The 12,719-nt window shown below is 50.9% G+C and overlaps 1 protein-coding gene across 6 annotated transcripts in view; it reads left to right on the top strand.

The window, feature by feature from the left end:
• The window catches only part of RBM38 (RNA binding motif protein 38), a 124,625-nt gene that overhangs the window by 57,997 nt on the left and 53,909 nt on the right, over positions 1-12,719 (top strand). For 2 of the 6 annotated variants that reach the window (XM_059892679.1, XM_059892678.1), the window contains exon 4: positions 9,934-10,010. The exons of the other annotated variants lie outside the window; for them this stretch is intronic. In XM_059892679.1, the coding sequence (XP_059748662.1) occupies positions 9,934-10,009 (76 nt within the window). In that variant the 3' untranslated portion in view covers position 10,010. Of the gene's footprint in view, positions 1-9,933; positions 10,011-12,719 lie in introns of those variants that run through there. 6 annotated transcript variants of the gene reach the window in all.

Here is a 12,719-nt window from a genome sequence, read left to right as displayed (position 1 = left end):
GAGCCTCCTTGGGCCAGCTTTGGGAATTTCTCCAAGTTCTGGGCACTGTGTTTGAGAGCCAAGTGTGGAATCTGCTCCTATGTGACTGTATCCTTCACAAAAGAAAGAGACAGAAAACTGCGCAGGGCTCTGTCATGAGTGACACCAACTCTGACAGAATAGACTTACGAAAAACGATTTTTATGTAACTGAAATGGTCTGGTTCTGGCTCCAGGAGATCAAATCCTGTCACCAGGACTTGATTTCTCTCCATCACTGGCTCTGTCTTCCTTTCGAGTGAACTCCTGGAAGGTCAAAATTTACATCCTCCCACCTCCTCTTCCAATAGAAACTCAGGTTATTTCTTTCCAACAGTTTCACAGAATTAACAGACTGGATTGATTTGGGTCATCTTCCTGCCTGTGAATCAATCTCTGAGGCCTGGAGGATGGAATAAGCTGATGGGCCAGGACTGAGTCACATGTCCACCCTTGGACCCTTGAAATGGGATTCCCCTCAGTTCAGTTCAGTTCAGTCGCTCAGTTGTGTCCGACTCTTTGCGACCCCATGAACCGCAGCACGTCAGGCCTCCCTGTCCATCACCAGCTCCTGGAATTTACCCAAACTCATGTCCATTGAGTCGGTAATGCCATCCAAACATCTTATCCTCTGTCATCTCCTTCTCCTCCTGCCCTCAATCTTTCCCAGCATCAGGATCTTTTCAAATGAGTCAGCTCTTCGCATCAGATGGCCAAAGTATTGGAGTTTCAGCTTCAAAATCAGTCCTTCCAAGGAACATCCAGGACTGATCTCATTTAGGATGGACTGGTTGGATATCCTTGCAAAGGGCTCTCGAGAGTCTTCAACAACGCAGTTCAAAAGCATCAATTCTTCGGCGCTCAGCTTTCTTCATAGTCCAACTCTCACATCCATATATGACCACTGGAAAAAACCATAGCCTTGACTAGACAGACCTTTGTTGACAAAGTAATGTCTCTGCTTTTTAATATGCTGTCTGAGTTGGTCATAACTTTCCTTCCAAGGAGTAAGCATCTTTTAATTTCATGGCTGCAGTCACCATCTGCAGTGATTTTGGAGCCCAGAAAAATAAAGTCAGCCACTGTTTCCACTGTTTCCCCATCTATTTGCCATGAAGTGATGGGACTGGATGCCATGATCTTAGTTTTCTGAATGTTGAGCTTTAAGCCAACTTTTTCACTACCCAAACAATAGGGAATTGACTTGAGGTAGAGAGTCCTGTAAGAAAATTCTAAGTGCTATTTCCAAAAGATATGGGAGTGGGAATGTAGTCATCTCTGCATTCCATGAGACAAAAACGTGTGTGTGTGTGTGTGTGTGTATGTGTGAATATCTCCCATCACACCACCCAGGGCAAGAAGCCAACTGAGGGGAAATTCTTGTTTTAATAAAGTATTTTTATTTTTAATATTTATTTATTTGGCTGCGTCAGGTCTTAGTTGAGGCATGCGGGATCTTTCACTGTGATTTGCAGGCTCAGTATTGTAGCACACAAGGTTAGTTACTCCAAGGCACGTGGGATCTTAGTTCCCTGATCAGGGATTGAACCCATGTCTCCTGCATTGGAAGGCAGATTCTTAACCATTGGACCACCAACAAAATCCCTTGTGGGGAAATTCTAAAGCCATTGTGTGTCTCTGTGTGTGTATCTGTATGTGTGTGTGTGTATGAGTCAGTGGGCCCTCCCCAAGGTGAGTGGTTGGAGGACAGAGTTCAGGGCTGGGTGGGCAAAGGGGATATAGCCATCCCTGGAGGAGAGGAGGACTTCCTAAGATTGGAAAGAAGCGTGCATGTGTGCTAAGTTGCCTCAGTAGTGTCTGATTCTTTGTGACCCCATGGACTATAGCCATGAGAGTCTCCAGACAAGAATACTGGAGTGGGTTGGTGTGACCTCCTCCATGGGATCTTTCTGACCCATGCATCGAATCTGCACCTCTTACGTCTCCTGCATTGGCAGTCGAGTTCTTTACTACTAGTGCCACCTGGGATGCCCTAGAAAACCCCGAAGGTGACTCAGATCTGGGTTAAATACTGCTTTTGCCGTTGATCAGTGGTGTGACCCCAGAGATGCAGTTCCTCCCTGACCCTCAGGCTCCTCCTCTGTAGGATGGAGGTTCTGATGGTGGCAGATTAGTCGAGGCCACACAGAGCAGCATTGGGGGAGACTGCATGGCTGGGTCCTCTAGTTTCTTCTTGTCTATTGGGAAAACTTTTGCACGGTGCGGGGCATATTTGTTGGGGGGTGGGGCGGGGAGTGCTGTCTGTCTGTAATTGCCCTAGAGCCTTGACTCCCTGAGAACGGGGCCTGGTCTCTGTCTGCGGCCACCTCTGCTGGCACTGCCTCAGGCGTGAGGTGAGGAGCTGACCCCCCACCCTGTACTCCCCTGTTTCTCCTGCCGCATGGCCTCCCCCAACTCCCCACGGCCCACAGGGCCCTGGCTGCTCTGCAGTGTCCCCAGTGCCAGAGTCCTTTTGTTTTGTTTTGAGGGGCCCAACTCCTTCCCCTCTGCTGTGCGCACCCATCAGAAGACCTCCAGAGAAACTGAGGTTCTCAAGCAGGTGCATCCCCCTGCCCCTGAATCTGCAGGCTCCCAGTGGCCAGAGGCACCTGGATGCTCTGGGAAGGTTGTTCGTCCCTGTGCTCCATGGTCCCGTCGACGGCTGGCTCCATCCTGCAGCGTGCTCTGCGGGCACTTGAAGGCTTTAAGCGCCTACCCACTGCCTGGACTGGGGCAGGGGTCCCTTGTGTGTGAGCTGACTTCCTTCCTAGATCACAGGAAGCAGACAAGTGCCATTTCTGGCATCATGGCAAATGCCTGGTGGCTGCTGGCTATCATCAGCTTATCTCCTGGAGCTGCGTGGTGACACTTTGACTTTTCCCAGGGTCACCTCCCCCTCTCCCACTTCCCCTCTTGTTAATGGTGTGGGCCACTCTGACCCTTAGATCGATTTGCACTTTGGGGAACTATTGGAGGAGAGGGACTGTGTGGCTAGACTGCTTGGGTAAAGGTATCTGCTAAGAGTGGTCTCCAGATTTCACTCTCTGAAGGCAGAGAGACCCCTGAGCAAGGCTGGCTTTCTGGGTGTGCGACTCGGGTGGTCACACAGGCCCTCTCTGAAGCACCTCACACCGACTTTAATGCTCTGCCGCCACTGTTTAGAAAGTCTCAATACTTTTTGAATAAAGGCCCCAAGTTTTCTTTCTCACTGGGCCCTGGCGTAGGATTATGGGTCTGGATGGGACCCTGAGGTTGCCTCCCCCCAACATGGGAAGAGCTCCTGTTTTCCACAAGCATTTTGGAATGTCTACTTCCTCCTGAGAGGTGTACCCACTGGGAACGGTTCATTCATCCCTGGTTCAGGGGCCCCATCAGAGCTGCCCTGCCATGCCCCATTTTTGATCCTCCACCTTTCTATTTGGGTCTCCCAGGCGGTGCTAGTGGTAAAGAGCCCACCTGTCAACGCAGGAGATGTAAGAGACACATCCTGCGTCAGGAAGATCCCCTGGAGGAGGCATGGCAACCCACTCCAACATTCTTGCCTGGGAAATCCCACGGACAGAGGAGCCTGGGGGGCTACAGTCCATAGGATCACAAAGAGTTGGACACGACTAAAGTGACTTAGCCCACACACAGTTTTTCCTTTAATTTCTGACCTTTCTCCTGTTATAGATTCACTGAGCCAGTGCCAGCCTGGCCTCCCTTGCTGCAGCATCTCGCTTAGTCCTCACGACACCCTCATGGGATGGAAACGATGGTCAGTCTATTCTACAGATGGGGAAGTCGAGGTTGGGAGTCAGGAGCAACAGGCCGAGACGGTGCTGAATCCAGGGTGCAGAGCAGGGAACTTGGACAGATGCTTCCTGCCTCAAAGGACAGAGTCTCTGCCTCAGGAATCGGAGGAGACAAGACAGAGTCCTGTGTCCACAAGTTCTCCCCCTTCACAGTATCCCTTCCCCAGGGCTTGCTCTGTGCAGGAGATGGTGTAAGACTTTGAGGTGCTCGGGGTCTGTGGCTGTATCATTAGGGTGGGGGTGAGCCACCCATGGGACCCACCAGAGTAGGCCCCTTGTGGTTAGTGCCAAGATCCAGCCCAGGCCTCTCCTGGGCTGGCAGAGTGGCCTCCCTGGGGACATGACGGATCAGCAGAGCCAGGGTTCCCAGGACTAGATTCTGCAGAGCTTTTTAAAGCCATTTCCTAGGCTAGAAAGAGGAATATGCCAGTTAAGTGCCTGGCTGAAGCGTGAGACCCAAGCATACTTGAATCTAGTCACGGAGCCTCCTGAAGTTTCCATCCCAGCCCAGCACGGCGTCTGGAGTCAGATGGGCCTGGAGGCTTTTCACTAGCATCCCTTATGAGGGGAGATGCTCTAAGAGGACCCCTTAGGATGGTACGTGCCCACCACTGCCCTGTGGGCTTCTGACAATGTGTGTTCTGGTGGTGCTGATGCTGCTGGTCTGGAGAGAGAGAGAAGGAAAGAAAGTAGGAAGGGAAAGAAAAAGAGAGAGGTGAAGAGGGAGGGAGGGACAGAGGAAGGAAGGAAGGGAGGAAAGAAGCAGGGGAGGAAGAACTGTGGGAGAGAAGCCCCAGGGAGTGGGGCTGACGCTGTGTGTTGCCATCAGAGGCTAGAACCGAATTCCACTCCCATTGCAAGTGGCTGTGACTCAGGCCTCAGTTTCCTCCTCTTGGAAATGGAGCTAAAGACAGTTTCTTTTTGGTGGGCTGGGGTGAGGAGGCAGAGGGCCTGGTGCCCGGAAGAAGTTCAGACTATGTGGGTTTTACGTTATTTGAAATATGACCAAGTGAGGGTCTTTTCAGAGACTTTCCTCTGACTTAGGACTCGTCTGCAAAGATGAGCTTGTCATCAGGCACTGGACGTTTCTTTTATAAAAGAACTCCCAAAGGTGGCAGAAAATCCATATCGTGTCCTAGCTACTGGGTAGTAAATTCGGGGTAGAAGATGCTGGAGGGGAAATTTGAATTTTGTACTTTGCATACTTTTGAATGTATCAGCTCCCTGGAGTCCCTTGTGAACTTCAAGGGGGTGCCCTTGAACTCTGCATGTGGGACATATGGGAACACTCTGTGCTACCTTTGCAACTAAAAGTACTAAAAGTTGCAAAGATAGTACAGAGTGTTTGCCCATGGCTCTCACTCGGTTTGAATTTCCCATCATGTCATTCTGCGTGACTGGGTCCTGCACCAATCCTGGTATCATTATTCACTCGATTCCAGATTTTATTTAGAGTCCACAGGTGCCTGCGCCAGCCCACAGCCAGGGTGCGCGTGACATTTAGTGCTCCTGTTACCTTGGTCCTCTGCTCAGTGACTGTTTCTCCATCATGCCTCGTTTTTGGTGGTCTCGGCTGTTTGGGGGAGTACAGCTCAAGTGTTTTGTGACACACCTTCCAATCTGGGTCTGCCTGATGTTTTCCTCAAAGTTAGACCAGGCTTGGGGTTTGGGGAAAGAAGACCACAGAGGTGAAATTCCCTTCTTGTCACATCCTACCACAGGCACATACAGTCCACGTGGTATTGTTTTTACTTTCTAGCCATCCTAGAAAATTAATGATGCCACATCTTCCCACCTACAGTGCGGAGCTGTGGAGGTCTCCACACCAAAGAGATCTCTTAAGGGTCACTCTGGGAGAGGCAACAGGGACCATAATGGGAGTGGTCAGTGGCAACTTGAACCCCATCTGTCGTATTTCATGTTTACAAGCTCTTTTCTTTTACTGTGAAATGGTAGATAAATGTGAGTAGCCCCACAAGCCTACTTACTGCACTGAACTAAACACGTGTATATACACTTAAATACACATGTATGCACATGTATACAAACACTCACAGGGACACAAATACACACATATACACATTCACAGGTACACACACATACACACACGAGTGAGCAAACTGGGGGAGACTGAATAAAATGGGTGGCTTGTGTCCATGTCAGTGTCCTGGTTGTGACCCTACAGTATAGTTTTGCAAGATATAATCATGGAGAGAGGAGCTTCCCTGGTGACTCAGCAGTAAAGAATCCGCCTGCCAATGCCGGAGACTCAAGTTCAATCCCTAGGTTGGGAAGATCCCCTGGAGAAGGGAAATGGCAACCCACTCCAGTATTCTTGCCTGGGAAATCCCATGGACAGAGGAGCCTGGTGGGCTATACAGTCTATGGGGTCACAAAAGAATCGGACACGATTTAGCGACTAAACAACAAAACAAACCACTGGGGGAAGCGAGGTGATGTTACATAGGATCTCTTTGCATTATTTCTTCCTCCTGCATGGAAATCTACAATTACCTACAAATTACAAGCTTAGTTGAAAATAAATGCTCCACAGGCTTCTTCTGATTGCCCACAGAATTAAATCCAAGCCCTTCTGTGCTTTGGCCACGCCCACCCCAGGGCACACCTGAGTTCTTACCTGGGGTTCCCACCTCCGCCTCCCCTGGCCTGCTTTCAGGCCCTCCCACCTTGGTGTCTTCCCACCACAGGGCCTTTCCACCTGCTGTTCCTCTGCTGGGATGACTCCCCTTCCCTAGGTCCACCTCCTCCAGGTCTGTCCTGGTTGTCCTTAAAGTTTCATTTCAAGCATCATTTCTCCTAGGGAGGGTCTTCCTTCCAACAGGATCCTTCAGCTCTACCTGACCCACCCTGTAGCACCCCACCTCCGACTCTAAACCCCCATGGCTTGATTATGTGGTTGTTGTGTTATTGGTTTCATGTCCACCTTCCCTCTAAAGGGTGAGGTCATGCAAGCCCCAGGGCTAAGCAGGCCCTCAAAAAATACTTGCTGGATGAATGGATGGATGAATGAATGAATGAATGAATGGATGAAAACAGCCTTTGCTTCTCAGTTAGTCTGAAACAGGGCCAGAATTTTAATCCTGGCAGTGGAGATGCCAAACTTCCTACCAGAAGAAAACTCATGTTTTCCTCCGGCCTGCTTCTGGTGTGCCCTGCCTCGGATGACACGGCTGCTTGATTTGGGGAGGGTATGGGCTCATAGGAAGGAATTTTGAAGGACTTGTCTCCCAGAGAGCTCCATGAGGCCAGCAAGGCATTAAGAACTATCTTTCATTGAACTTTAATTCAGCCCTGAGAGCGGATTTAATCTCTGCAAGGTAAGCTTATTCCAAACCGATGCTGCCTGCGGAGCACCTGTCCCAGCTCTGCTCTGAGAAGCAGGCCTGGATCTGTTCGGATGGCTAGGTGTGCGAGTGAAAAGGCTGCAGGCGCGGAGTTTCTCTTAGAAGCCTCTCAACCAAAGCTCTGGGAGGTGTTTGCGGATGTCCTTTTGAGGCCAGTCTCAAGATGGGTTGAAATGCACTCTCGAGGGTCAACCGACTCCACCTGGGCATGGAAGCCGTCACTCTGATCCTCTGACTTCCGATCATCCTCCCTCCAGTCATCCCAGCCTCGGATTCCCTATCTGTAAAATGACCAGATGCTTGGCTTTTGGAATTGTATGTGTGTAGGTGTGTGTGCATGTGTGTGACTATGCAACCATTAACTTCCCATATAGGACATCCCTAACAAGTAGTGGATGTGCTGTTTGCAAGCTCCCTCCCTCTTTCTCCCTTGTACCCGCGAGGGGGTGGCAGGGGAAGGAAATACCAGGCAATGACTTTGGCCGACAGGGGTGCAGCTTCACAGCCAACACACTGTTCCACGAGGAGCTCATATTTTTATGTACAAAACAGTGTGTGCAAATGAGATTGTGCTTGGAAAGCCCTCCCTTGCCCACTCAGCCTGTGGGATGTGGGAATGGCGCAGTCGTGGGTTGAGGGTGGCCCCTCCCCCTGCAAAAATTGTGTCCCCCTGGAGCCTGCTAATGTGGACCTTATTGGGAAAAGAGTCTTTACAGATGCAATCAAGTTAAGGATCTCAAAACGAAGCCATCCTGGATCCGGGTGGGCCCCAAGTCCAGTGACAAGTATCCTTAGAAGAGAAGAGAAGGAGACGCACAGGGTGGAGCCATGTGATGATGGAGGCAGAGACTGGAGTGATGTGGCCACAAGCCCAGGACACCTGGGGTCACCAGAAGAGCCCAGGAAAGGGTTGTCCCCCACAGCCTGCAGAGGAAGAGAGGCACAGCCAACAATTTGACTTTGGACTCTGACCTCTAGAACTGGGACAGAATCAATTTCTGTTGTCTTAAGCCACCTGGTTTGTAGTCCATCGTTGCATCAGACACGGAGAAATGAATACAGACGTCATAAATGGCTGTGATTATAATTAATCTTCCACCTTGTCATTCAAGCAAAGCTTACATCCCCACAAGTGTGTTGATTCCCGCTGCTGCAGATGTGCAAGGATGAACATCTTATGCTTATGGTGTCCCCTCCCCCATGCCTTCCCCCGGAGGGTGTGACGCCTGCCTCTCTACCTCTCTTGCTACATGATTTTTAGGAACCTTCTCGTACATCCTGCAATCTGACTTGGCCAATTTCCTTGATGAAATCAGACCTTGGCACAGCACTGAACCCCCCAACAGCCTGACTTCCGGGAGGCTGCCCCTCCCCCACAGGCCCAGGTGGATGGACAGAGAGCAGGCTCAGGTGTGTTGTCCTGGGAGGAAGTGGTTTCTTCCGATTCCAATAAACCCTAAGTCCCAGGGAACTTGCTTAAGGCTGGCCTCCAGCTCTCCTAGGCAAAGAAACCAGAGGGTGTGGGAGAATGCTTAGCATCATTTGAGTGGGTTTGGAGGAAAGTGAGTCCTCAGGGGAGAAGCCAGTGGGGTAGAAGTCATTTGTTCTGGAAAGGGACAGGAGCTGGCCGTGAATCCCTCTCCACCTGCGTTAGCTGTTGGCCAAAGTGCAAGTTACATCACCTCTCTGAGCCTTACTCTGTTCAGCAGCAGAAGGGGATAATAATGGTCCTGACAGCACAGATCAAGGAGATAAAGCTGATGTTCTACAGGTCACCCTGTGGCGGTGCCCCTGGGGTTGTGCAACCTCGCCCCGTGTACACAAAGCAAAGGCATCCCAAGATGGTGCCTCTTGAGACTCGCCAGCTCTGGGTGACTCAGGGAGGCCTCCTGGGGCCATCTCTGGGTAAGTTTAGGGGGAAATCACCCAGACCAGGCCCCCAGCTGGAATCTGCTGCTTTCTAACCCAGAGAGCAATTTATCAGAGCCTGTCTCCCTGCCACATGGTATCTTGAAACTCAGTGCATCTGAAGCTGATATGTCCGAGGTTGAGCGCCATTGGCTCTTTGTCTCCTCAGTCAAAAAAAGTGAAAGTGTTAGTTGCTCACTTGTCTCTGACTGTTTGCGATATCATGGGCTGTAGCCCACCAGCCTTCTCTGTCCATGGAATTCTCCAGGTAAGAATACTGAAGTGGGTTGCCATTTCCTTCTCCAGTGGATCTTCCTGACCCGGGGATCGAACCGGGTTTCCTGCATTGGCAGGTGGACTCTTTACTGTCTGAGCCACCAGGAAAGCCAAGTCTCCCTGGTGCCCAATGCCAAATCTTCTGCTTTGTATTTTCAGTTTCGTTTCCTGCATCCAGGCCACCCTGGTCTGACTCTCCCTCCCTCCAGGTCTGGACCATCAGAAGCCCGCATTCTCACTTCTGTAACCCCACATGGTGTCTGTGGCAAAGGAGGTTGTGCGGGGAAGTCCTTGGCTGCTTGCTGGGGCCCTGGCATGTGGATGGTTGCTGCTGGTATGGTGATTACCTTCCACGGTGATCCATGCCAGGCTGGGACTTCCCCTTCCTCCTGGCCACAGAGAGAAGTACCTCCACTGCCAATGAGTGGACATGCTGAGCTCTGACTTTCCCTCTGCATGTGGCCATCTGGGTCCCGCCATCCAGGAGAACCCCTTCCTCTAAGTCTTGCCCTCTGCAGATTCCTTCACCTCGATGTCTTTCTGGATTGTCTGAGCCCTTCCTTATTCCTCCAGACCCATTTCAAGAGTCACCTGTGATGACCCAGCTCAGCCCCTCGAAGGCTTCCCTGCTTCTTTTCGGCTTCCGTGAGGTAGGTTTGACTTGACTTTGCGTTCTAGCTGACAGTGAGTATACTTCAGGCCTCCCAAAAGCTTCTGCATATATTATCTCATTTAATTCTTTCTACATCCTTGCCAGGTAGGAGAGTTGGGCACTTCTGGCCCCATTTCACAGGAGGGAAATGGAGGCCCCAGAGCTCAGGCTGCTGCCCAAGGCCACACAGCCAGCTGGGGGCAGAGCAGGGTGCAGACACAGGAAAATGTCACATCTGAGCCCCTGCTGGTCCCATCTGGAGGCACAGAGCCCTTCTGGAACCCTTCCAGTAGGGCTGAGACTAGGATGAGGCAAGTGAGGCATGGCCCTGTGTACAGAAAATGCACAGAGATGACTGCAAAGCAAATTTTTCAAAGATCAAAATCAATGCTCAGGGCTTCCCTGGTGGTCTAGTAGTTAAGAATGTGCCTGCCAGTGCAGGAGACACGGGTTCGATCCCTGGTCCAAGAAGATCCCACATGCCACAGAGCACCTAAGCCCATGTGTTGCAGCTACTGAAGTCTGAGTGCCTAGAGCCTGTGCTCTGCAACAAGAGAAGCCACCGCAATGAGAAGCCCGAGCACCACAACTAGAGAGAAGCCCCTGCTCGCTGCAACTAGAGGAAGCCCGCAGATAGCAATGAAGACTCAGTGAAACCAATAAATAAATAATTTAAAAAAATCAATTGCTGAAAAAAGCCATGAGGTACAAAATACAGAAAAAGTTTAGCACAGACAAGTGGCAGCCCTGTGCTGGCACCATCCTGCCTCACTTGCCTCGCCCTAGACCCAGCCCCGATGCCAATGAACATTATTTACACAGACAGACAGCAGCCTATAGTGGCTATAGTTTACCGATCTGAATTTTGCAAACTGTACTGCTTCCCCACTGCCACCTAATTTTTATTATGTAAACCCCCACCTTCCTGTCATATGGCAGGTCCTGTGGTGTGTGTCCTTTTTTCTTCCCCTCTGGACTGGGCTTCCCTGGTGACTCAGATGGTAAAGAGTCTGCCTGCAGTGCAGGAGACCTCAGTTCAATCCCTGGGTTGGGAAGATCCCCTGGAGAAAGGAATGGCAACCCACTTCAGTATTCTTGCCTGGAGAATTCTATGGACAGAGGAGCCTGGCAGACTACAGTCCATGGGGTCACAAAGAGTCAGATACGACTGAGCGACTAACACTGGACCATAAGCACCTCAAGGCCATCGGCAGTGTCAAGGGCAAGGGTTCATGCACTTCATACAAAGGCTGCATCTTGGGCCCACCCTAGACCTGTCCCATCAGATCAGCACCCAACAAGATCCCTGGGGCATCCGTGGGCACAGTCAGGCCTTACGGTCAGACACATTGAGTTCAAGTCCTCATCCCGGCACTTTTAGGCTCCTCAACTTGACAGCGATCATCCCGTGCTGGGGTTTCTGCTAGGTCCTCTGCAGACATAATCTCATCAATCTTCATAACAACCCAGGGGCTCTCAGCCAGTGATCCTGTCTCCCAGAGGACACTTGGCGACCTCTGGAGACGTTTCGGTCATCACAGTCAGGAGCGGCTGCTATCTGCATCTTGTGAGTAGAGACCCTGATGTTGCTGAGCCCCTGGAAGTGCAGGACATAGCCCTGCACAGAATGGTCCAGGCCGAATGGTCGTGGTGCCGAGGCTGAGAAACCCTTCCAAGTGAGCCAGTGACTGTCATCATCTTTGTTTTGCAGAGAAGGAAACTGAGGCTTAAGGAGGAAAGGATTCCAAAGTCACCACACAGGTGGTAGGTGGGGGCTGTGATAGCAGTGGGAGAGCTCATTCATTCGATCAACCAACTTTCTATAAAGCATCTCCTCTCCGTTCAAGGCGGGAATTGCACACGCCTGTGTGCACACACAGTCAGCATTCAGTCAGTGCTGCCACTGATCACAGAGGCTCATAGCATTTGCTGAGCACTCAGGAACTATATCGTGGCCATTACGCATTAGACTCCAGAGGATCCAGCTCCAATGTTCCCACTTAGTATTTTCATCTGGACAGAGGGAAGGCCTTGAGGGGGACTTGCTGGTGTCTTCAACTTCCTGATTCCAAGTCTTGGTACAGAGCTGAGCTGCCCTGGGGGGTGCCCAGAGCCCTGGGTTCATGGCCTGGCAGCACCCCAAAGCAACCCATCTGGGGAGCAGATGAGCTGGAGACCAGGGAGATGAGCTGGAGACCAGGGAGTCTACCTGGAGACCATGAGAGGTGGTAGAGAGAGCCGAGGTCCTGGGACTGTGGTTCCCAGTAGCACGCTGGGCAGGTCCAGCGATATTCTGGACATACTTTCGCTAAAAAAAGTGATTCCTTGTTTAACTGAAATTCAAATTTAACTGGGTGTCCTGTGTTTTCTCTGCAGCCCTACTTCCTGGATGGCCCCACATCTCCCCTTCCCTCCTTTATTATTTTATGTAAACTTTTATCAAGACGTAAAATATATAAACAGAAAAGGGCACAGATGTTAACTGACCAGATGCACAAATCTTCACAAAGGGAGCACACATGGGTATCTAGCATCCAGATCCAGAAAGAGAACTTGACCCTCGAAGTTCTCCATGTGCCTCTCTGGGCCCCCTGTTCCACCCCAGGGTTACCACTGTCCTTATTTTCAGCTCCACACATAGACAGTTCCTGCCTTTGAATGATCTGTGCATTGAAGCACACAGAGTCTTCTCTTGGCCTGGCTTCCT

This window comes from Bos taurus, chromosome 13 (genome assembly GCF_002263795.3).
Source record: "Bos taurus isolate L1 Dominette 01449 registration number 42190680 breed Hereford chromosome 13, ARS-UCD2.0, whole genome shotgun sequence".
NCBI classification, from domain to species: domain Eukaryota; kingdom Metazoa; phylum Chordata; class Mammalia; order Artiodactyla; family Bovidae; genus Bos; species Bos taurus.
This window is presented reverse-complemented; position numbering and strand designations above follow the sequence as displayed.